At 46.2% G+C, this 26577-nt stretch overlaps 1 protein-coding gene across 1 annotated transcript in view; it reads left to right on the top strand.

Annotated features, from left to right (window-relative positions):
- The window catches only part of LOC140482516 (unconventional myosin-X-like), a 256377-nt gene that overhangs the window by 219994 nt on the left and 9806 nt on the right, over positions 1-26577 (top strand). The window contains exon 38 of the mRNA XM_072580068.1: positions 11557-11994. Coding sequence (XP_072436169.1) covers positions 11557-11994 — 438 coding nt within the window. The remainder of the gene's footprint in view (positions 1-11556; positions 11995-26577) is intronic.

Here is a 26577-nt window from a genome sequence, read left to right as displayed (position 1 = left end):
CATGTCTATGCTAACCTGACAAACACCAAACTAACACCAATCCCATTTCCCTACCCCTGGTCCACAGCTGACAGTGCCCTGGTGTTTTAAGAGCTCATCCAGATGTGTCTTCAATATTGGAAGAGTCCTTGCCCCTTTCACCCTCTCAGGCAACAGCTTCTATATTTCTATTACCATCGGTGAAAATACATTATTTCTCAGATCCCCTCTGAGCCACTTGCTCCTCACCTTAAACTTACACCCTCTGATCTTAAGCATGTCTGCCATGGGGAAATAATTCTCACAATCTACCCCATCTGCACCTCTCAGAATTGTGTATACCTCAATCAGATCCACCCCCCCACCGCCTCCCTCACCCCAGCCTATCCAGTCTCTCAGTGTGGCGCTGGAAAAGCACAGCAGGTCAGGCAGCATCCGAGGAGCAGGAGAATCAACATTTCAGGATATGCCCTTCATCAGGAAGGGCTTATGCTCGAAACATCAATTCTCCTGCTCCTTGGGTACTGCCTGATCGGCTGTGCTTTTCTAGCACCAACTCTCTACTCTGATCTCCATGGGGAATTCGGAGAGCTAAGAGAGGGCATGAAAAATCTTTGGCAGGTAGGATCAAGGATAACCCCAAGGCCTTTTATGCGTATGTGAGAAACATGAGAATGATGAGAACGAGGGTAGGTCCGATCAAGGACAGTAGTGGGAGACTGTGTATTGAGTTGGAAGACATAGGAGAGGTCTTGAATGAGTACTTTTCTTCAGTATTTACAAATGAGAGGGACCGTATTGTTGAAGAGGAGAGTATGAAACGGACTGGTAAGCTAGAGGAGATACTTGTTAGGAAGGAAGATGTGTTGGGCCTTTTGAAAAACTTGAGGATAGACAAGTCCCCCGGGCATCATGGGATATATCCTAGGATTGTGTGGGAAGCAAGAGAGGAAATTGCAGAACTGTTGGCAATGATCTTTTCGTCTTCACTGTAAACGGGGGTGGTACCAGGGGACTGGAGAGTGGCGAATGTTGTACCCCTGTTCAAAAAAGGGAATAGGGATAACCCCGGGAATTACAGGCCAGTTAGTCTTACTTCGGTGGTAAGCAAAGTAATGGAAAGGGTACTGAGGGATAGGATTGATGAGTATCTGGAAAGACACTGCTTGATTAGGGACAGCCAGCACGGATTTGTGAGGGGTAGGTCTTGCCTTACAAGTCTTATTGAATTCTTTGAGGAGGTGACCAAGCATGTGGATGAGGGTAGAGCAGTGGATGTAGTGTACATGGATTTTAGTAATGCATTTGATAAGGTTCCCCATGGTAGGCTTATGCGGAAAGTCAGGAGGCATGGGATACAGGGAAATTTGGCCAGTTGGATAGAAAACTGGCTAACCGGTCGAAGTCAGAGAGTGGTGGTAGATGGTAAAATATTCAGCCTGGAGCCCAGTTACAAGTGGAGTTCTGCAGGGATCAGTTCTGGGTCCTCTGCTGTTTGTAATTTTTATTAATGACTTGGAAGAGGGAGTCGAAGGGTGGGTCAGTAAATTTGCAGACGATACGAAGATAGGTGGAGTTGTGGATAGTGAGGAGGGCTGTTGTCAGCTGCAAAGCGACTTAGATATAATGCAGAGCTGGGCTGAGGAGTGGCAGATGGAGTTCAACCCTGTCAAGAGTGAGGTTGTCCATTTTGGAAGGACAAATAAGAATGCGGAATACAGGGTTAACGATAGTGTTCTTAGTAAGGTGGAGGAGCAGAGGGATCTTGGGGTCTATGTTCATAGATCTTTGAAAATTGCCACTCAGGTGGATAGAGCTTGTAAGAAGGCCTATGGTGTATTAGCGTTCATTAGCGGAGGGATTGAATTCAAGAGTCGTGAGGTGATGTTGCAGCTGTACAGGACCTTGGTAAGGCCACAGTTGGAGTACTGTGTGCAGTTCTGGTCGCCTCGATTTAGGAAAGATGTGGAAGCTTTGGAGAGGGTGCAGAGGAGATTTACCAGGATGTTGCCTGGAATGGAGAATAGGTCGTACGAGGATAGGTTGAGAGTGCTAGGCCTTTTCTCATTGGAACGGCGAAGGGTGAGGGGTGACTTTATAGAGGTTTATAAGATGATCTGGGGAATAGATAGACAGTCAGAGACTTTTACCCCAGGTACAACAGAGTGTTCCAAGGGGACATAAATTTAAGGTGAAGGGTGGAAGGTATAGGGGGGATGTCAGGGGTAGGTTCTTTACCCAGAGAGTGGTGGGGGCATGGAATGTCCTGCCTGTGGGAGTGGCAGAGGCAGAATCATTGGTGATCTTTAAGCGGCAATTGGATAGGTACATGGATAGGTGCTTAAGCTAGGACAAATGTTCAGCACAATATTGTGGGCCGAAGGGCCTGTTCTGTGCTGTATTGTTCTATGTTCTATGTTCTATCTCCAGCATCTGCAGTCCTCACTTTCTCCTATCCAGTCTCTCCTCATAACTGAGATTTCCCATCCCAGGTAACATCCTGGTGAATCTCCCTCTGCACCCTCTTCAGTGCAATCACATCCTTCCTATAGTGTGGGGACCAGAACTGTTCACAGTATTCCAGCTGTGGCCTAACGAATGTTTTATAAAATTGCAACAGACTTCCTTGCTCCTATATTCTATGCCCTGGGTGATGAAGACAAGGATCTGCATGCCCTTTACACCACTATGTCTACCTATGAATGACACCCTCAAGGATCTATGGACTCATGCACCAAGGTCCCTTTGTTCCTCAGTACTCCCTAGGAACCTACCATTCATTGTGTAAATCCTTCCCTTATTAGGCCTCACACAAAGTATCACCTTGCACTTATCAAGATTAAATTCCATCTGCCATTGCTCTGCTCAATGTACCAGCTGATCAATATCAGACTGTAGCCTGAGACCATTTTCCTCACTATCAACAACACCACTAATTTTTGTGTCATCTGCAAACTTGCTAATTATACCTTCTACATTCACACCCAAGTCATTAATGTCTCTAACAATCAGCAATGGTCCCAGCACCGATCCCAGTGGTCACCATTTCCAAGCACAAAAACAACCCTCTACCATCACCCTTTGCCCCCTGTTTGTCAGTCAATTTTAGATTCAGTTTGACAACTTGCCTTGGATCCCAATGGCTCTTACCTTTTGGACCAGCCTTCCATGTGAGACCTTGTTATTGGCCTTAGTGAAACTCGTGTAAACTACATCAACTGCACTATCCTCATCAATATATTTAGTCACACTTTTAGAAAAAAACTAGTGTTAAATCATTTGGATCAGATCTCCTACCAACAAAGCTTTGCTGGCTATGCCTGATCAATCCCTGTCTTTCCAAGTGTTGATTAATCCTATCCCTCAGTCTTTTCCCACAGTTTCCCTATCACTAACTTCAAACTAACTGCTCTCTAATTACTCCCTGCTGCCCATCTTGAAGAAAGGAACCACCTTAGCTATCCTCCAGTAATTTGGCGCTTCACTTGTGGCCAGCGAGGTATTAAATATGTCCACCAGGACTCCAACAATCTCCTCCCTCATCTTCCATTGCAGCCTGGGGATATATATCATCAGACCCTGGGGATTTATGCACCTTTATGTCCAATAAAATATATAATACCACCTTCCCAACAGCTAGAGTGACTTTCTCCTTTGTGAATAGAGATGAGAATATAATTTAAGACTTTACCCATGTCCAATGGCTCTATGCACAGGTTCCCCTTTAGTCTTTGATAGGTCCCAGTGTTAACCTTGTAATCCTCTTACTCTTAACATATTTATAAAGTGCCTTGTGTTTTCCTTAATCTTATCTTTTAAAATATTTTGTAGCCCCTCTTTGCCTTCTTAATTTCTTTTATAAGCAATTTCCCCAATTAATGATCATGTTAAATGTCACAACAGGCTCGATGGACTGTATAGCCTTCTTCTGTTCCTGTTCAGCACGGGTTGGTACCTGCGACTTCAATGTTGTGGCCATTTCAGAGACATAGAACAAGGACAGATGTGGTTTTTGCAGGTTTTGGGGTTTAGATGTTTCAGTCAGAACAGATAAGATGGTAAAAGAGGGGGAGGCGTTAATCAAGGACAGTATTATGATGGCAGAAAGGACGTTGATGACCCATCTACTGAGGTAGTATGGGCTGAGGTTACAAACAGGAAAGGAGAGGTCACCCATTTGGGAGTTTTCTATAGGCCTTTGAAATGTTCCAGAGATGAATAGGAAAGGATCACAAAGATGATTCTGGATAGGAGCGAGAGTAACAGGGTAGTTGTTATGGAGGACTTTAACTTTCCAAATATTGACTGGAAATACTAAAGTTTGAGTCCTAAAGATGGGTCAGTTTTTGTCCAATGTGCACAGAAGGGTTTCCTGACACAGTATGTAGACAGAGGTAAAAACAATAACTGCAGATGCTGGAAACCAAATACTGGATTAGTGGTGCTGGAAGAGCACAGCAGTTCAGGCAGCATCCAACGAGCAGCGAAATCGATGTTTCGGGCAAAAGCCGAAGTATGTAGACAGGCCAACAAGGGGCGAAGCCATATTGGATTTGGTAACTGGGTAATGAACCCGGCCAGGTGTTAGATTTGGAGGTAGGTGAGCACTTTGATGATAGTGACCAAAATTCAGTTATGTTTACTTTAGTGATGGAAAAGGACAGGTATATAATGCAGGGCAAGAGTTAGCTGGGAAAAAGGCAATTATGATGTGATTAGGCAAGATTTAGGATGTGTAGGAAAAGGAAGGAATCTGCAGGGGATGGGCACAATTGAAATGTGGAAGTTGTTCAAGGAACAGCTACTGCGTGTCCTTGTAAGGTATGTACCGGCAGGCAGGGAGGAAATGATGGAGCGAGAGAGTTGTGGTTTACTAAAAAAGTTGAATCTCTTGTCAAGAGGAAGAAGAAGGCTTATGTTAGGATGACACAACACCAGGTTATAGTCCAACAGGTTTAATTGGAAGCACTAGCTTTCAGAGCACCGCTCCTTCATCAGGTGATTGTGGAGGACACAATTGTAAGGCACAGAATTTATAGCAAAAATTTACAGTATGCTTAAACTGAAATTATACATTGAAAAATACCTTGATTGTCTATTGAGTCTTTCATTTGTTTGAATACCATGATAGTTTCACTTCTTTCATGTGTAAATCACAAAACCTTTTTTTAAAAGTTGCATTCTCAGGTTAGCTGTAATAATTGGTGATAGCTAGACAATATGTTGAAGGTGTTAGCCCCCTGTGTTCTCTGACTGTGCCATGATGTTTAGATTGATTCTAATCTAAAAAGTGAGATAAGAGTTTTACATAAATTCATGCAGTTTTTGAGCAAAGTACAATGTAACTGCAGGTACAAATTCACCCCACAAAATATATGTGTGCATGTGGGTCTTTGTCTGTCTGTGTGTGTGTGTGTGTGTGTCTGGGGTGGGGGTTGTGAGTGAGAGAGAGAGAGTGTATATGTGTGTGTGTAGTGAGTGTAGAGTGTCTTAAGTCTGTGAGGGGGTGCATGTGTGATTGTGGGAGTGTGTATGCGTGTCTGGGGTGGGGGGTTGTGAGTGTCTGTGAGAGAGAGTGTAGATGTGTGTGCATGAGTGTAGAGTGATCTAAGTCTCTGAGAGGATGCCTGTGAGAGTGTGTGTGAGTGTCTGTGTATATATGTGTGTGTGTAGGAGTGTCTGTGTGAGTGTAGGAGTGTCTGTGTGAGTATAGGAGTGCCTGTATGTGTGTGTGTATAGGAGTGCCTGTGTGTGTATGTGTAGGAGTGTCTGTGTGTGTGTGTAGTGCAATGTTGGTCACCTGTAATGTGACATGAACCCAAGGTCCCGGTTGAGCCCCTCCCTATGGGTATGGAACTTAGCTATCAGCCTCTGCTCGGCCACTTTTCACTGCTGCCTGTCCCGAAGTCCACCTTGGAGGATGGTCACCTGAAGGTCCGAGGTCGAATGTCCTGGACCGCTGAAGTGTTCCCCAACTGGGAGGGAACCCTCCTGTCTGTTGATTGTTGTGCGGTGCCCATTCATCCATTGTCGTAGCCTTTGCTCGGTTTCCCCAATGTACCATGCCTCCGGGCATCCTTGCCTGCAACGTATAAGATAGACAACGTTGGCTGAGTCACATGAGTACCTGCCAAGTACAAGGTGGGAGGTGACCCCAAGTGAAATGGTGGTATCTATGTCTACACACTGACACGTCTTGCAGAGCCGACCGTGACAGGGTTGTATGGAGTTGTCCTGAAAGCTGGGCAGTTTGCTGCAAGCAATTATCTGTTTGAGGTTTGGTGGTTGTTTAAAGGCAAATAGTGGAGGTGTGGGGAAGGTCTTGACGAGGTGCTCATCCTCATTGATAATGTGTTGCAGGTCACAAAGAACATGGCGTAGGTTTTCAGCTCCTGGGAAATACTGAACAATGAAGGGTACCCTGTCAGTTGCAGCACGTCTGTGTCCTGAGGAGGTCATTATGGTTCCTTGCTGTGGCACATTGGAATTGGCGGTTGATGAGTTGAGCATCCCCGTTCTTATGAGGGCATCCCTGAGTACTTCCCTGGGGGTATGATGCTCAACTCATCGACCACCAGTTCCGACGTACCACAGCAAGAAAATTTAATGACGTCCTCAGGAGACAGACACGTGCTGCAACTGACAGGGTACCCTTCATTGTTCAGTATTTCCCAGGAGCTGAAAACCTACGCCATGTTCTTTGTGACCTGCAACACATTATCAATGAGGATGAGCACCTCACCAAGACCTTCCCCACACCTCCACTGCTCGCCTTTAAACAACCACCAAACCTCAAACGGACCACTGTTCGTAGCAAGCTGCCTGGCTTTCAGGACAACTCCATACAACCCTGTCACAGTAGACGCTGCAAGACGTGTCAGTGTGTGGACATGGACACCACCATTACACGTGGGGACACCTCCCACCTTGTACATGGCAGGTACTCATGTGACTCAGCCAACGTTGTCTATCTTATACGTTGCAGGCAAGGATGCCCGGAGCCATGGTACATTGGGGAAACCGAGCAAAGGCTACGGCAACGGATGAATGGGCACCGCACAACAATCAACAGACAGGAGGGTTCCCTCCCAGTTGGGGAACACTTCAGCGGTCCAGGACATTTGATCTCGGATCTTCAGGTGACCATCCTCCAAGGCTGACTTCGGGACAGGCAGCAGCGAAAAGTGGCCGAGCAGAGGCTGATAGCTAAGTTCCGTACCCATAGGGAGGTGCTCAACTTGGACCTTGGGTTCATGTCATACTACAGGTGACCACCATTGCACTATACACACACACAGATCCTCTGACACACACACACCGACACTCCTACACACACACATATACACAGACTCACACACACTCTCACAGGCATCCTCTCAGAGATTTAGACCACTCTACACTCATGCACACACATCTACACTCTCTCTCACAGACACTCTCAACCCCCCACCCCAGACACACACACACACACACACTCCCACATGCACCCCTCACAGACTTAAGAATCTCTACACTCACTACACACACACATACACTCTCTCTCACACTCACAACCCCCAACCCAGACAGATACACACACAGACAGACACAAAGACCCACGTACACACATATATTTTGTGGGGTGAATTTGTACTTGCAGAGTTACATTGTACTTTGCTCAAAAACCGCATGAATTCATGTAAAACTCTGTTATCTCACTTTTTAAATTAGAATCAATTAAACATCATGGCATAGACAGAGAACACAGGGTGGTAAAAACAATGACTGCAGATGCTGGAAACCAGATTCTGGATTAGTGGTGCTGGAAGTTCAGGCAGCATCCAAGGAGCTTTGAAATCGACGTTTTGGGCAAAAGCCCTTCATCAGGAATAAAGGCAGTGAGTCTGAAGCTTATCTCTCCACGCTTCAGGCTCACTGCCTTTATTCCTGATGAAGGGCTTTTGCCAGAGAACACAGGGGGCTAACACGTTCAATGTATTGTCTAGCTATCATCAATTGTTACAGTTAACCTGAGAATGCAACTTTTAAAAAAAGGTTTTATGATTTACACATGAAAGAAGTGAAACTATCATGGTATTCGAACAGACGAAAGACTCAACAGACAGTCAAGGTATTTTTCAATGTATAATTTCAATTACATCATACTGTAAATTTTTGCTATAAATTCTGTGCTCCTCCACAATCACCTGATGAAGGAGCGGTGCTCTGAAAGCTAGTGTGCTTCCAATTAAACCTGTTGGACTATAACCTGGTGTTGTGATTTTCAACATTGTACACCCCAGTCCAACACCAGCATCTCTGAATTATGTTAGAATGAGACGTGAAGGCTCAGTTCGGGTGCTTGAGAATCACAAGTTAGCCAGGAAAGACCTAAAGAGAGAGCTAAGAATCCAGGAGGAGACATGGGAAGTCTTTGGTATAGGATCAAGGAAAACCCTAAAGCTTTCTATAGGTATGTCAGGAATAAAAGAATGACTAGAGTAAGATTAGGGCCAGTCAAGGACAGCAGTGGGAAGTTGTGCGTAGAGTCTGAAGAGATAGGAGAGGTGCTAAATAAATATTTTTCATCCGTATTCACACCGGAAAAAGACAATGGTGTTGAGGAGAATACTGAGATACAGACTTTTAAACTAGATGGGATTGAGGTTCATAAGAAGTAGGTGTTAGCAATTCTGGAAAGTGTGAAAATAGATAAATAACCTGGGCCAGATGGGATTTTTCCTCAGATTCTCTGGAAAGCTAGGGAGGAGATTGCAGAGCCTTTGGCTTTGATCTTTATATTGTCATTGACTACAGGAATAGTGCCAGAAGACTGGAGGATAGCAACTGTTGTCCCCTTGTTCAAGAAGGGGAATAGGAACAACACTGGTAATTATAGACTAGTGAGCCTTACTTTAGTTGTGAGTAAAGGATTGGAAAGGATTATAAGAGATAGGATTTATAATCATCTAGAAATAAATAATTTGATTAGGGTTAGCCAACACAGTTTTGTGAAGGGTAGGTCATGCCCCACAAGTCTTATTGAGTTCTTTGAGATGGTGACCAAACAGGTAGATGAGGGGTTGATGTGGTTTATGTGGATTTCAGTAAGGTGTTTGATAAGGTTCCCCACAGTAGGTTAATACAGAGGCGTGGGATTGAGGGTGCTTTAGCAGTTTGGATCAGAAATTGGCGAGCTGAAAGAAGACAGAGGGTGGTGGTTGATGCGAAATATTTATCCTGGAGTTCAGTTACTCATGGTGTACTGCAAGGATCTGTTTTGGGGCCACTGCTGTTTGTCATTTTTATAAATGACCTGGATGAGGGCTGAGAAGGATAGGTTAGTAAATTTACAGATGACACTAAAGTCTGTGGAGTTGTGGATAGTGCAGAAGGATATTGCAGGTTACAGAGAGACATAGATAAGCTGTAGAGCTGGGCTGAGAGGTGGCAAATGGAATTTAATGCAGAAAAGTGTGGGGTAGTTCACTTCGGAAGAAGTAACAGGAATACAGAGTACTGGGCTAATGGTAAGTTTCTTTGTAGTGTGAATGAGCAGAGAGATCTCAGTGTCCATATGCATAGATCCCTAAAGGTTGCCACCCAGGTTGATTGGGTTGTTAAGAAGGCATATGGTGTGTTAGCTTTTATTAATAGAGGGATTGAGTTTCGAATCATGAGGTCATGCTGCAGATGTATAAAACTCTGGTGCGGCCGCACTTGGAATATTGTGTACAGTTCTGGTCACTGCATTATAGGAAGGTGTGGAAGTTTTGGAAAGGGTTAGGAGGAGATTTACCAGGATGTTGCCTGGAATGGAAGGAAGGTCTTACGAGGAAAGGCTGAGAGACTTGAGGCTGTTTTCAATAGAGACATGCAAGATAATCAGAGGGTTAGATAAGGTGGACAGTGAGATCCTTTTTCCTTGGATGTTGATGGCTAGCAGAAGGGGACATAGCTTTAAACTGAGGGGTGATAGATATAGGACAGATGTCAAAGGTAGGTTCTTTACTCAGAGAGTAGTAGGGACGTGGAACGCCCTGCCTGCAACAGTAGTAGACTCACCAACTTTAAGGGCATTGAAATGGTCATTGAATAAACATATGGATGACAATGGAATAGTCTAGGTTCGATGGGCTTCAGATTGGTTTCACAGGTCAGCACAACATTGAAGGCCAAAGAGCCTGTACTGCGCTGCAATGTTCTATGTTCCCCGGATAGAGTGGTATGGAGGGAAGGTCTTATGAGGAAAGGTAGACTGTGAGTGGTAGACTAGTGATGATGGGCTCCAACTGGTGCCAGTGGCACAATCTCCCATGTCGCCAGGACATCTTGTAAAATGGTTTGGTTTGGAAGTCCCTGTGGCTCAGAGCTCATAGTAATGGTGGAGCGCCTGAAACCTCTGAGTGTGTTGTTCATCTTGCAGATTCCCCAGTTCTGTCTGCCTTTGGCTAATCCGTGTAATCAGTGTGTTAAGGTCCATTCGAAGGCACCCCCTCCCCCTCTGTGTTGGGAATTCTCTTCGCAGCACCAAGTGTCTCAGGTGGAACTGCGTGTTAAGGTTCAGACACAGATGAGATTAAATGGGCTCCTGCTTGATGACCAGCAAAAAGTACGAGATGTTTCTGTACCCTCATGCAGTTCAGTTACCATGAGTGGCAAGATATTCGGAAATCCAGTCCATGTACATGTGCTGTCTCCTGAGGTTTCCCCTGCCAGAGGAGAGTGCAAGGGGAGTGTTTAGAGAACCCAGTGTGAACGAGTCTAGTTTCTTTAAAATTCTTTATTGATCACAAAGGCCCTTTATACGTCACTAACCTGCAGAAGGTCAGTGGTAGTGTCTTCACCTGAGTTAGGAGGCTCAGGTTCAAGTTCCACTTCCCTCGCAATGTGTAATATCTCTGACAGGGTGTTAATTTCACCAGATTAATATTCACGAACCCTAGACATAGCTTTCTGAGCATGGCTTTGAATCGCATTATTGTATTGAAATACATAAGGTCATTGGTAAGAGCATGATACAAGCCTCTTTGTTAAAGTTCTCTTGCCTGGTGCTTGGATTAGCAACCCACCAGCTGGGAAATTACTGTCTGAGCTCCAAATTGCAACATTTAAGAGGCATTTGGATGGGTATATGAATAGGAAGGATTTGGAGGGATATGGGCCAGGTGCTGGCAGGTGGGACTAGATTGGGTTGGGATGTCTGATCGGCCTGGACGGGTTGGACCAAAGGATCTGTTTCCCTGCTGTACATCTCTATGACTCTATGACAAACACCATTGCAGCAAGCTGGAGTGGGAGAGCAGGCAGCTGACTGCAAGGTAGCTATCCACTGACATGCAACAATCTCTTCCACTTTTACAGTGACTGGAGAATAATGGTCCCTTGTTCAAAATGGAGAAAGAATTAACCGGCTTAACTAAATAGAACGAAGAACTGTAGATGCTGGAGATTTAAACAAAAACAGAAATCCTGAAGAGTCACCAGACTGAAAACATTAACTCTGCTTTTTGTCCACAGATGCTGCCAGAACTGTTGAGTTTCACCATCAGTGTCTGTTTCTGTAACCTGCTTAACCCAACTTTTCCCTCCTTCCAGGCCCATGAGAGTTTACTCAGTGGACATTTCCCTGCCCCCGAGGATACTCTGCAGCTTTTAGCAGCTTTGAGACTGCAATACATTCATGGAGATTTCAACAAGGGCTCCTTGAATCTCCAAGAAGTTTATCCTGTCTCCAAGCTGAGAAACAAGATCTTGCAATCCACAAAATTCAACTCACAGACCCTGAAGAGAAGGACCAGTTTTCTGGAGGGGACATTGCGCTTTGGCCTTCGCACAGGCTCTGTGAAGAAACAAAAGATGGAAGAGGAGCAAATGTTGGAGATGTGGTTGAAAGAAGAGCTGTCTGCTACTCGCACAAGCATTGCTGATAAGTGGAAAAGACTTCGGGGTATGACTCAGCAGCAAGCTATGCTGAGGTACATGGCCATTATCATGGAGTGGCCGGGCTATGGTTCCACTCTCTTTGATGTCGAGGTATGGTTGGTCATCTATAATTTTTGTCTGCAGGTTTTGCTTTGTCACAGAATGTGTCAGTCCCACATATCTTACTAACCCTACAGTGCTACAGCGGGCGCACAGAGAGGGGAGCCGGAAGGTAAGCGGAGACCAGATTAAATTAACGTTTTTCTTTTCGCAGTCTGTTTTTTTTTCAACTAGGAGCGGTGACCCGGAAGTCGTCAACAGAGGTTTCTGGGAAGGTAAGATGTTTGAGTGGAGAAGGAACCCGAGACACTACACGTGTAGTGTCTCCCACCTTCACTCCTCCTCTAACCTAAAAAAAAAGGATCAGTCGGCTGAACAGGTAAGCTACTCAGTGTTCTTGTTTTGGAGACTAAGTGTAGAGTTATGGCAGCGCAGGCGGTGGAATATTCCTCCTGCAGGATGTTTGAGGTAGGGGTGACCATCGATGCTCCTGCCGACTTCATCTGCAGGAAATGCAGTCAGCTCCTGCTCCTCACAGACCGCGTTAGGGAACTGGAGCTGGAGTTGGATGAACTGAGGATTATTTGAGAGGCTGAGAGGGTGATAGATAGAAGCTACAGGGACATAGTTACGCCAGAGAACAGAGGTAGCTGGGTAACAGTTAGAAGTGGGAAGGGGAGGAAGCAGGCAGTGCAGGGATCCCCTGTGGTCGTTCCCCTCAACAATAAGTATACAGCTTTGGATACTGTTGGGGGGGACGGCCTAGCAGGGGTAAGCTGCAGTGACCGGGTCTCTGGCACGAGGTCCGGCTCTGAGGCTCAGAAGGGAAAGGGGGAGAGGAGGAGAGCGCTAGTTATAGGAGACTCTATAGTTAGAGGAACGGACAGGCAGTTCTGTGGACATGGGCGAGACTCTCGGATGGTTTGTTGCCTCCCGGGTGCCAGGGTCCGAGACGTTTTGGATCATGTCTTCAGAATCCTTAAGGGGGAGGGTGTGCAGCCAGAAGTCGTGGTGCACATTGGCACCAATGACATAGGTAGGAAGCGGGGTGGGGAGGTCATTCAGGAGCTCAGGGAGTTAGGCTGGAAGCTAAAAGCTAGGACAGACAGAGTTGTCATCTCTGGGTTGTTGCCGGTGCCACGTGACAGTGAGGCAAGGAATAGGGAGAGAGTGCAGTTGAACACGTGGCTGCAAGGATGGTGTAGGAGGGAGGGCTTCAGGTATTTGGACAATTGGACTGCATTCTGGGGAAGATGGGACCTGTACAAGCAGGTCGGGTTGCACCTGAACCAGAAGGGCACCAATATCCTGGGAGGTAGGTAGGTTTGCTAGCACTCTTCGGGGGGGTTTAAACTAATTTGGCAGGGGGATGGGATCCGGACTTGTAGTCCAGCAAGTAGGTTAGCTGTTTTTCAGGATGTCCAAGAATGTAGGGAGGCTGTGGAGAAGGTAGCACTTACAGGGAATACTTGCGGACACAGAGATGGGTTCAAGTGTGTATACTTCAACGCAAGGAGTATCAGAAATAAGGTGGGTGAACCTAAGGCGTGGATCGGTATTTGGGACTACGATGTTGTGAACATCACGGAAACGCGGATAGATGAGGGACAGGAATGGCTGTTGGAGGTTCCTGGTTACAGATGTTTCAGTAAAATTAGGGAGGGTGGTAAAAAAGGAGGGGGTGTGGTGTTGCTAATTAGAAATGGTATAACGGCTGCAGAAAGGCAGTTCGAGGGGGATCTGCCTTTGGAGGTAATATGGGCTGAAGTCAGAAATAGGAAAGGAGCAGTCACCTTGTTTGGTGTTTACTATAGGCCCCCAATAGCAGCAGAGATGTGGAGAAACAGATTGGGAAACAGATTTTGGAAAGGTGCAGAAGCCACAGGGTAGTAGTCATGGGCGATTTCAACTTCCCAAATATTGATTGGAAGCTCTTTAGATCAAGTAGATTGGATGGGGCGGTGTTTGTGCAGTGTGTCCAGGAAGCTTTTCTAAATCAGAATGTAGATTGTCTGACCAGAGGTGAGGCCATATTGGATTTGCTACTTGGTAACGAACTGGGACAAGTGATGGGCTTGTTAGTGGGTGAGCATTTTGGTGATGGTGACCAAAATTCTGTGACTTTCACCTTGGTTATGGAGAGAGATAGGTGCGTGCAACAGGGTAGGATTTACAATTGGAAGGGTAAATACGATGCTGCAAGACAGGATCTGAGGAGCATAAGTTGGGAGCATAGGCTGTCAGGGAAGGATGTCATTGAAATGTGGAACTTTTTCAAGGAACAGATACGACGTGTCCTTGATATGTATGTACCTGTCAGGCAGGAAAGAGATGGTCGTGTGAGGGAACCTTGGTTGACGAGGGAGATTGAATGTCTTGTAAGGAGGAAGAAGGAGGCTTGCATAAGGTTGAGGAAACAAGGTTCAGACAGAGCACTGGAGGGATACAGGATAGCCAGGAGGGAGCTGAAGAAAGGAATTAGGAGAGCTGAGAGAGGGTATGAAAAATCTTTGGCAGGTAGGATCAAGGATAACCCCAAGGCCTTTTATGTGTATGTGAAAAACATGAGAATGACGAGAACGAGGGTAGGTCCGATCAAGGACAGTAGTGGGAGTCTGTGTATTGAGTCGGAAGAGATAGGAGAGGTCTTGAATGAGTACTTTTCTTCAGTATTTACAAATGAGAGGGACCGTATTGTTGAAGAGGAGAGTATGAAACGGACTGGTAAGCTAGAGGAGATACTTATTGGGAAGTAAGTTGTGCTGGGCATTTTGAAAAACTTGAGGATAGACAAGCCCCCGGGCCTGACGGGATATATCCTAGGATTATGTGAGAAACAAGAGAGGAAATTGCAGAACCATTGGCAATGATCTTTTCGTCTTCACTGTCAATGGGGGTGGTGCCAGGGGACTGGAGAGTGGCGAATGTTGTGCCCCTGTTCAAAAAAGGGAATAGGGATAACCCCGGGAATTACAGGCCAGTTAGTCTTACTTCAGTGGTAGGCAAAGTAATGGAAAGGGTACTGAGGGATAGGATTGATGAGTATCTGGAAAGACACTGCTTGATTAGGGACAGCCAGCACGGATTTGTGAGGGGGTAGGTCTTGCCTTACAAGTCTTATTGAATTCTTTGAGGAGGTGACCAAGCATGTGGATGAGGGTAGAGCAGTGGATGTAGTGTACATGGATTTTAGTAAGGCATTTGATAAGGTTCCCCATGATAGGCTTATGCGGAAAGTCAGGAGGCATGGGATAGTGGGAAATTTAGCCAGTTGGATAGAGAACTGGCTAACCGGCCGAAGGCAGAGAGTGGTGGCAGACGGTAAATATTCAGCCTGGAGTCCAGTTACAAGTGGAGTTCCGCAGGAATCAGTTCTGAATCCTCTGCTGTTTGTAATTTTTATTAATGACTTGGAAGAGGAAGTTGAAGGGTTGGTCAGTAAATTTGCAGACGATACGAAGATAGGTGGAGTTGTGGATAGTGAGGAGGGCTGTTGTCGGCTGCAAAGGGACTTAGATATAATGCAGAGCTGGGCTGAGGAGTGGCAGATGGAGTTCAACCCTGTCAAGTGTGAGGTTGTCCATTTTGGAAGGACAAATAAGAATGCAGAAAACAGGGTTAACGGTAGGGTTCTTAGTAAGGTGGAGGAGCAGAGGGATCTTGGGGTCTTTGTTCATAGATCTTTGAAAGTTGCCACTCAGGTGGACAGAGCTTGCAAGAAGACCTATGGTGTATTAGCGTTCATTTGCAGAGGGATTGAATTCAAGAATCGTGAGATGATGTTGCAGCTGTACAGGACTTTGGTTAGGCCACATTTGGAGTACTGTGTGCAGTTCTGGTCGCGTCATTTTAGGAAAAATGTGGAAGCTTTGGAGAGGGTGCAGAGGAGATTTACCAGGATGTTGCCTGGAATGGAGAATAGGTCGTACGAGGATAGGTTGAGGGTGCTAGGCCTTTTCTCATTGGAACGGTGAAGGATGAGGGGTGACTTTATAGAGGTTTATAAGATGATCAGGGGAATAGATAGAGTAGACAGCCAGAGACTTTTTCCCTGGGTACAACAGAGTGTTACAAGGGGACATAAATTTAAGGTGAAGGGTGGAAGGTATAGGGGGGATGTCAGGGGTAGGTTCTTTACCTAGAGTGTGGTGGGGGCATGGAATGCACTGCCTGTGGGTGTGGCAGAGTCAGAAACATTGGTGACCTTAAGTGGCAATTGGATAGGTACATGGATAGGTGCTTAAGCAAGGACAAATGTTGGGCACAACATTGTGGGCCGAAGGGCTTGTTCTGTGCTGTATTGTTGTATGTTCTATGTTCTAACCCACTTCACTTTACCGTCCACCTGGCGAAGGGCTTTTCCGAGAGTAATTGCTATCTCGTTCTTTGTCTCTCACTAAAAAGGCAAATGTCAGCTTGAGTCACACTGTCATAGAGATGTACAGCATGGAAACTGACCCTTTGGTCCAACTTCCCATGCCGACCAGATATCCTAAACTAATCTAGTCCCACTTGCAAGTACTCGGCCCATATCCCTCCAAACCCTTCCTATTCATATACCCATTCAGATGCCTTTTAAATGTTGCACTTGTACCAGCCTCCACCACTTTCTCTGGCAGCTCATTCCATACATGTACCACCCTTTGCATGAAAAAGTTGCCCCTTAGGTCTCTTTGATATCTTTCCCCTCCCACCCTAAACCTATGCCCTCTAGTTCTGGACTCCCCGACCCGAGAGAAAAGACTTTGTGTATTTATCCTATCCATGCCTATCACGATTTTTTAGACCTCTATAAGGTCACCCCTCCAATGCTCCAGGGAAGACAGCCCTGCCTATTTAATCTCTGCTTATAACTCAAATCCTCCAACCCTGGTTACATCCTTATAAATCCTTTCTGAACCCTTTCAAGTTTCACAACGTCCATCTGATAGGAAGGAGAGCAGAATTGTAGCCTTATTGTAACAGTGGCCTAACCAATGTCCTGTATAGCCGCAACATGACCTCCCAACTCCTACACTCAATACTCTGACCAATAAAGGAAAGCATACCAAATGCCTTCTTCACTATCCTATCTATTTGTGACTCCACTTTCAAGGAACTGTGAACCTGCACTCCAAGGTCTCTTTGTTCAGCAACACTCCTTAGGGCCTTACCATTAAGCGTAAAGGTCCTGCTAAGATTTGCTTTCCCAAAATGCAGCACCTCACATTTATCTAAACTAAACTGCATTGCCACTTCTCAGTCCATTGGCCCATCTGCTCAAGATCCCGTTGTAATCTGGGATCAATGTTTGGAAACATTTTGACTGATATCACTTGATTTTGAGGAGTTTGACCATCTTTCTTTGCCTCCTCCACTTCTTTCAATCCCTCACCCCATTTCCCATTCCCTATTTACTCTCTCCCCCTCCTGTTCCCCAATTCGTGCTTTACCTCAGCCCCCTTCCCTTGTTCCCTCTCTCATGGGTAGTAATGATGTGGAGGTGCCAGTAGTGGACTGGGGTGGATAAAGTCAGAAGTCACACGATACCAGTTTATAATCCAATAAGTTTATTTGAAATCACAAGATTTCAGAGCACTGCTCCTTCGTCAACTGATGTTGTGTGACTTCTGACTGTGGGTACTAGTGCTGTTTGAGAGGATCTTGATGCCCATTTATTGGTTCCAATGAATTAGTAAGGAAACTGCCCTCAATTAAAACATGTATCACACAAATGAGTTAAAAGAGTCAATATAACCGCTGCCCCATGACATTCAATGACCTCACCAGCAATGATTACCCCAGCATCAACATTCTGAGCATGAATATTTACCAGAAACTAAACTAGACTCACCCTGTATCATCGATAGTCACAGGTGAGGTGCTGGAAGACTGGAGGTTGGCTAACGTGGTGCCACTGTTTAATATGGGTGGTGAGGATAAGCCAGAGAACTATAGACCAGTGAGCCTGACCTCGGTGGTGGGCAAGTTGTTGGAGGGAATCCTGAGGGACAGTATGTACATGTATTTGGAAAGGCAAGGACTGATTAGGGATAGTCAACATGGCTTTGTGCGTTGGAAATCATGTCTCACAAACTTAAATAGAATATAGAACATAGAACAGTACAGCACAGAACAGGCCCTTTAGCCCACGATGTTGTGCCGACCATTGATCCTCATGTATGCACCCTCAAATTTCTGTGACCATATGCATGTCCAGCAGTCTCTTAAATGTCCCCAATGACCCTGCCTCCACAACTGCTGCTAGCAACGCATTCCATGCTCTCACAACTCTCTGTGTAAAGAACCCACCTCTGACATCCCCTCTATACTTTCCTCCAACCAGCTTAAAACTATGACCCCTCGTGTTAGTCATTTCTGCCCTGGGAAACAGTCTCTGGCTATCGACTCTATCTATGCCTCTCAATATCTTGTATACCTCAATTAGGTTCCCTCTCCTCCTCCTTTTCTCCAACGAAAAAAGTCCGAGCTCAGTCCACCTCTCTTCATAAGATAAGCCCTCCAGTCCAGGCAGCATCCTGGTAAACCTCCTCTGAACCCTCTCCAAAGCATCCACATCTTTCCTATAATAGGATGACCAGAACTGGACGCAGTATTCCAAGTGCGGTCTAACCAAAGTTTTATAGAGCTGCAACAAGATCTCACGTCTCTTGAACTCAATCCCCCTGTTAATGAAAGCCAAAACACCATATGCTTTCTTAACAACCCTGTCCACTTGGGTGGCCATTTTAAGGGACACCTGCACACCAAGATCCCTCTGTTCCTCCACACTGCCAAGAATCCTATCCTTAATCCTGTACTCAGCTTTCAAATTCGACCTTCCAAAATGCATCACCTCACATTTATCCAGGTTGAACTCCATCTGCCACCTCTCTGGTTGAGTTTTTAGAAGAAGTAACAAAGAAGATTGATGAGGACAGAGCGTGGACGTGATCTTTATGGACTTCAGTAAGGCATTCGACAAGGTTCCCCATGGGAGACTGATTAGCAAGGTTAGATCTCACGTAATATAGGGAGAACTAGCCATTTGGATACAGAATTGGCTCAAAGGTAGAAGTCAGAGGGTGGTGGTGGAGGGTTGTTTTTCAGACTGGAGGCCTGTGACTAGTGGAGTGCCACAAGGATCGGTGCTGTGTCCACTGCTTTTTGTCATTTACATAAATGATTTGGATGTGAACATAAGAGGTACAGTTAGTAAGTTTGCAGATGACACCAAAATTGGAGGGGTAGTGGACAGCAAAGAAGGTTACCTCAGATTACAATGGGATCTTGATCAGATGGCCAAAGGGCTGAGAAGTGGCAGATGGAGTTTAATTTGGATAAATGTGAGGTGTTGCATTTTGGGAAATCAAATCTTAGCAGGACTTATACACTTAATGGTAAGGTCCCTAGGGAGTGTTGCTGAACAAAGAGACCTTGGAGAGCAGGTTCATAGCTCCCTAAAAGTGGATTCGCAGGTAGATAGGATAGTGAAGGTGGCGTTTGGTATGCTCTCCTTTATTGGTCAGAGTATTGAGTACACGAGTTGGCAGGTCATGTTGCGGCTGTACAGGACATTGGTTAGGCCACTGTTGGAATATTGTGTGCATTTCTGGTCTCCTTCCTATCGGAAAGCTGTTGTGAAACATGAAAGGGTTCATAGACCATAAAACATTACAGTGCAGTACAGGCCCTTCGGCCCTCGATGTTGCACCGCCCTGTCATAATAACCTGAAGCCCATCCCATCTACACTATTCCATGTACGTCCATATGCCTGTCCAATGACGACTTAAATGCACTTAAACTTGGCGAATCCACTACCGTTGCAGGCAAAGCATTCCATACCCTTACTACTCTCTGAGTAAAGAAACTCCCTCTGACATCTGTCTTATACCTATCTCCCCTCACTTTAAAGTTGTGTCCCCTCGTGTTTGCCGTCCCCATACTTGGAAAAAGGCACTCCCTGTCCACCCTATCTAACCCTCTGATTATCTTGTATGTCTCTATTAAGTCACCTCTGAACCTTCTTCTCTCTAATGAGAACAGCCTCAAGGCCCTCAGCCTTTCCTCGTAAGACATTCCTTCCATGCCAGGCAACATCCTAGTAAATCTCCTCTGCACCCTTTCCAAAGCTTCCACATCCTTCTTATAATGCAGTGACCGGAACTGTATAAAATATTCCAAGTGTGGCCGTACCAGAGCTTTGTACAGCTGCAGCATAACCTCCTTGTTCCAGAACTCAATCCCTCTATTAATAAAGGCCAAAACACTGTATGCCTTCTTAACAACCCTGTCAATCTGGGTGGCAACTTTCAGGGATCTGTGTATATGGACACCGAGATCTCTCTGCTCATCTCCACTCCCAAGAACCTTACCATTAGCCCAGTACTTTGCATTCCGATTACTCCGTTCAAAGTGTATCACCTCATAGTTGTCCACATTAAACTCCATTTGCCACCTCTCAGCCCAGCTCTGCATCCTATCTATGTCTCTCTGCAACCTACTATATCCTTCGTCACTATCCACAACTCCACCGACCTTCGTGTCATGTGTAAATTTACCAACCCACCCTTCTAAGTCCTCATCCAGGTCATTTATAAAAATGACGAACAGCAGTGAACCCAACACCGACCCTTGCGGTACACCACTGGTAACTGGACTCCAGGATGAACATTTCCCATCAACCACCACCCTCTGTCTTCTTTCAGCAAGCCAATTACTGATCCAAACTGTTATATCTCCCACAATCCCCTTCCTCTGCATTTTGTACAATAGCCTACTGTGAGGAACCTTATCGAACACCGTACTGAAATCCATATACACCACATCAACCGGTTTACTCTCATCTACCTGTTTGGTCACTTTGTCAAAAAACTCAACAAGATTCGTTAGGCATGATCTACCCTTCACAAAACCGTGCTGACTGTCCCTGATCAGATTATTCTTTTCTAGATGGTTATAAATCCTATCTCTTATAACCTTTTCCAACACTTTACCAACAACTGAAGTGAGACTCACTGGTCTGTAATTACCAGGGTTGTCTCTACTGCCCTTTTTGAACAGAAAAGATTTACAAGGATTATGCCAGGGTTGGAGGATCTGAGCTACAGGGAGAGGCTGAACAGGCTGGGGCTGTTTTCCCTGGAGCGTCGAAGGCTGAGGGGTGACCTTATTGAGGTTTATAAAATCATGAGGGACGTGGATAGGATAAACAGACAAAGTCTTTTCCCTGGGGTGGGGGAGTCCAGAACTAGAGGGCATAGGTTTAGGGTGAGAGGGGAAAGATGTTAAAGAGACCTAAGGGGCAATGTTTTCACGTAGAAGGTGGTATGTATATGGAATGAGCTGCCAGAGGAAGTGACAGAGGTTGGTACAATTGCAACATTTAAAAGGCATCTGGATGAATATATGAATAGGAAGGGTTTGGAAGGATATGGGCTGGGTACTGGCAGGTGGAACTAGATTGGGTTGGGATATCTGGGTGGCATGGACGAGTTGGACTGAAGGGTCTGTTTCCATGCTGTACACCTCTATGACTCTGTGGCTGCAGGCCAGAGGCTAGGAATACTGCAGTGAGTAACTCATCTCGTGTCTCCCCAAAGCCTGTCTATCATCTACAAGGCACAAGTCAGGAGTGTGATGGAATACTCCCCACTTGCCTGGATGGGGGCAGCTCCAACAACACCATCCAGGACAAAGCAGCTGCTTGATTGGCACCACATCCACTTTCTCAACCATCAATGCTCAGGAGCAGCAGTGTGTACTGTTGACAAGATGTATTGCAGAAATTCATCAAAGATCTTTGGATAGTACCTTCCAAACCCATGACTACGTCCATCTAGGAGAACAAGGCAGCAAATATGTGAGAACACCATTATTGCAAGTTCCCATCCAAGCCACTCAAAATCCTGAGTTGGAAATGTTTGGTGTTTGCTCAGTCACTGGGTCAAAATTGCAGAACTCTGTATACTACCACCTCCACCCCCCCCCACCCACCGCCACACGGGCATTGTGGGTCTACCTACAGCACATAAACTTCAGTGGTTCGGATCAGTCATGATCTTATTGAATGGCTCGAGGGGCCAAATGGCCTATGTCTGACAGTCTAAGAAGGTAGTAACCACCACCTTCACTGGGTGCACCAGAACAGGAAATAAATGCTGGTCTCGCCAGTGCTGCCCATATCCCGTGAATGAATCGAACAAATTAGATTTGATTCCATATTGAACATTTACTAAATAAACCTGAATGTGCTAAGAATTACACTGGAAACACATTCAAGATTACCAGTCGTGGTGAGATTCATTTGTGCATGATGGAAGCTATGGGACTCTGATGTTTATAGAACATTACAGCGTAGTACAGGCCCTTCAGCCCTCGATGTTGTGCCGACCTGTCATAAGAATCGGAAGCCCATCTAACCTACACTATTCCATGTACGTCCATATGCCTGTCCAATGACGACTTACATGTACTTAAAGTTGGCGAATCTACTACCGTTGCAGGCAAAGCATTCCATGCCCTTAGTACTCTCTGAGTAAAGGAACTACCTCTGACATCTGTCCTATAACTATCACCCCTCAATTTAAAATTATGTCCCCTCGTGCTTGCCGTCATCATTCTTGGAAAAAGGCTCTCCCTGTCCACCCTATCTAACCCTCTGATTATCTTATATGTCTCTATTAAGTCACCTCTCAACCTTCTTGTCTCTAATGAAAACAGCCTCAAGTCCCTCAGCCTTTCCTCGTAAGACCTTCCATCCATACCAGGCAACATCCTAGTAAATCTCCTCTGCACCCTTTCCAAAGCTTCCACATCCTTCTTATAATGCGGTGACCAGACCTGTACACAATACTCCAAGTGCAGCCGCACCAGAGTTTTGTACAGCTGCAGCATAGCCTCATGGTTCCAGAACTCAATCCCTCTATTAATAAAAGCTAAAACACTGTAGGCCTTCTTAACAACCCTGTCAACCTGGGTGGCAACTTTCAAGGATCTGTGTACCTGGACACCGAGATCTCTCTGCTCATCTACACTACCAAGAATCTTACCATTAGCCCAGTACTTTGCATTCCGGTTACTCCGACCAAAGTGAATCACCTCACACTTGTCCGCATTAAACTCCATTTGCCACCTCTCTGCCCAGCTCTGCAGCTTATCTATGTCTCTCTGTAACCTACAACATCCCTTGTCACTATCTACAACTCCACCAACCTTAGTGTCATGTGCAAATTTACTAACCCACCCTTCTACGCCCTCATCCATGTCATTTATAAAAATGACGAACAGCAGTGGACCCAACACCGACCCTTGCGGTACACCACTAGTAACTGGACTCCAGGATGAACAATTCCCATCAACCACCACCCTCAGTCTTCTTTCAGCAAGCCAATTACTGATCTAAACTGCTATATCTCCCTGATCTAAACTGCTATATCTCCCAACAATCCCATTCCTCCGCATTTTGTACAATAGCCTACTGTGGGGAACCTTCTCGAACACCTTGCTGAAATCCATATACACCACATCAACCAGTTTATTCTCATCTACTTGTTTGGTAAAAGAAATTTGTGAATGAATTACACCCTTTTTACTGAGACTACCAATTCCTGATGCCTTCCCCTAGCAATAACTTGACCATTCAGTGTCTACCTACCAGCCCGGAATTAAATTAGTGAGCTAAAGTTGACAGTTAACAATTTCCGCTGGATATCCAAACCAACCATAGCCCAATCAGCATCCTTTTCTCATGTGATCTAAATTAACACCATCTTTCTCAACTTCGTTTCTTGTGTTTCAGTCTTGATAAATGCAAGGCAAAAACCTTGCGTCTTATTTTGGTAATGCTTACGTTCCCCCAGGTACCAATTATTTTTATACTCCTACTAGCCATTTTGTGAAGAAGAAAACCAGAGCTAGTCTTTACTTGAAATGAATTTATTGACAGAGTGAAACATTACAGATATATATCCCTTGATTCCATTCTGTCCAGTCAGTACGTTTCTCTTTATATGTGCTGGCAACTTCTTAATGTGACCAGGATAGATCACCGGGCAGTGGGATTCACTCAAAACATTCTGGGGCTGAACCAGGAGATATTTTCTCATCAATCTGCTCAGGGATATGACAGCACACCTCTGACAAAGATGGGGCATGGACCTGGGCCCCCTGGCTCAGAGGTATGGACATTGCCACTGTTCCACAAGTCCCTATTTGTTTTTAAACACCATGTGTGCAAATAACTTTAACACTGTGCCACCAGAAATGAAACAGCCAAGTGGCCAGGAGACCAGTAACAGACTGAGTGCCATCGGGCAATGCAGATGTGATCGAAAAGTCAAGACAAGCAGAGGGATTAAATCAAAACAGAGTTGGACGGGGAAATAAGGCTGTCCGCACCCCGTGGTGCCCACCTCTCCCTAGAGACATGGTGGATACCATGTGTTCCTTCTCCAGGGATAAAGTGAGGACTGCAGATGCTGGAGATCAGAGCTTAAAAATGTGTTGCTGGAAAAGCGCAGCAGGTCAGGCAGCATCAAAAGAGCAGGAGAATCGACGTTTCGGAAGCGCTGAAGAAGGGCTTATGCCTGAAACGTCGATTCTCCTGCTCCTTTGATGCTGCCTGACCTGCTGCGCTTTTCCAGCAACACATTTTTAAGGTCCTTCGCCAGGGATACCTGGATACCAAGGTAACTATGGAAAAGAGGCAGGCAGTCAGCCATAATGACCTCCTCCACGACCTGCTGCCTGACCTGTTTATGGCCAGCCTGCAGATGCTGGAAACCAGATTCTGGATTAGTGGTGCTGGAAGAGCACAGCAGTTCAGGCAGCATCCAAGGAGCTTCGAAATCGACGTTTCGGGCAAAAGCCCTTCATCAGGAATAAGGGCTTTTGCCCAAAACATCGATTTTTCAGCTCGTTGGATGCTGCCTGAACTGCTGTGCTCTTCCAGCCCCACTAATCCAGAATCTGGTCAGGCCCAGGAGCAGACCCATGAGGAGATCCTCCGACCTGGATGCTCTCCTCAGCATCAGGTGCACAAAGATCAGAATCATGGGGCTGAAGTGCGACCAAAGAACAACAAAAATGTTTTTTTAAGAAAACCAAAAAGGGAGTGCAGACTCCTACACCCAACATATACATGGTCCATAGTCTCCACAGCATCACAAAACAAACAGTTGGGCTGGGAGTCAGTGAACTATCATAATCTGCATTTACAGGGGACCGCTGCATGCAGCACCCTCCAACCCAGATCCCAAATGGAGAGAGGGAGAACACCTGGGTAGAGAGCCCTCCACTGGGGATTGCCACTGCCCGATGGCAAATGGGCACACCAAGATGCTTCTGGGCAGTGGATAAAGGAGAAGAGGTGGATGGTGTGCACCAGCAGCCAATACAGAACCTGCGGTATCACATCCCAAAAAGACACAAAGCTGAAAGTATAGAGGCAGCTCAGTGTGTGGGGCACAGGCACTCGGGGAAGGTATGGGATTCTGGAAAAACACAGCAGGTCAGGCAACATCCGAGGAGCAGGAAAATCAACATTTCAGGCAAAAGCCCTTCATTAGGAATGAGGCCGGGAGCCTCGGGGGTGGAGAGATAAATGGGAGGGGGGTGGGATTGGGGAGAAGGTAGCTGAGAGTGCAATAAGTGGATGGGGGTGGGGCTTGGAGGTGATAGGTCGGAGAGGAGAGTGGATAGGTGGGAAGGGAGATTGGCAGGTAGGACAGGTCATGAAGCCGGTGCTGAGCTGGAAGGTTGGAACTGGGGGGAGGGGAAATGAAGAAACTGGTGAAGTCCACATTGATGCCCTGGGGTTGGAGGGTCCCAAAGCGGAAGATGAGGCGTTCTTCCTCCAGGCGTCGGGTGGTGGGGGAGTGATGGTGGAGGAGGCCCAGGACCTGCATGTCCTCGGCAGACAGGGAGGGGGAGTTGAAGTGTTCGGCCCCGGGTGATGGGGTTGATTGGTGCGGGTGTCCTGCAGTTGTTCTCTGAAGCACTCTGCAAGTAGGTGTTCAGTCTCCCCAACGTAGAGGAGACCGCATTGGGAGCAACGGATACAGTAAATGACGTGTGGAAGTGCAAATGAAACTTTGATGGATGTGGAAGGCTCCTTTGGGGCCTTGGATGGAGGTGAGGGGGGAGGTGTGGGCGCAGGGTTTGCAATTCCTGCGGTGGCAGGGGAAGGTGCCAGAGGGGAGGGTGGGTTGATGGGGCACGTGGATCTGATGAGGTAGTCATGGAGGGAAAGTGGATAGGGTGGGGAGGGAAATATTTCTCTGGTGGTGAGGTCCATTTTTAATTGGTGGACATGGCGGAGGATGATGCGACGTATATGGAGGTTGGTGGGGTGGAAGGTGAGGACCAGGGGGGGTTCTGTCCTTGTTGCAATTGGAGGGGTGGGCTTTGAGGGTGGAGGTGCGGGATGTGGATGAGATGCACTGGAGGGCATCATCAACCACGTGGAAGGGGAAATTGTGATCTTTGAAGGAGGTGGTCATCTGGTGTGTTCTGTGGTGGAACTGGTCCTCCTGGGAGCAGATGCGGTGGAGGCGGAGGAATTGGAAATAAGGGATAGCATTTTTGCAGGAGGTAGGGGGAGAGGAGGTGTAATCCAGGTACCTGAAGGAATTGGTGGGTTTGTAGAAAATATC

This window comes from Chiloscyllium punctatum, chromosome 10 (assembly GCF_047496795.1).
Source record: "Chiloscyllium punctatum isolate Juve2018m chromosome 10, sChiPun1.3, whole genome shotgun sequence".
NCBI lineage: Eukaryota > Metazoa > Chordata > Chondrichthyes > Orectolobiformes > Hemiscylliidae > Chiloscyllium > Chiloscyllium punctatum.
This window is presented reverse-complemented; position numbering and strand designations above follow the sequence as displayed.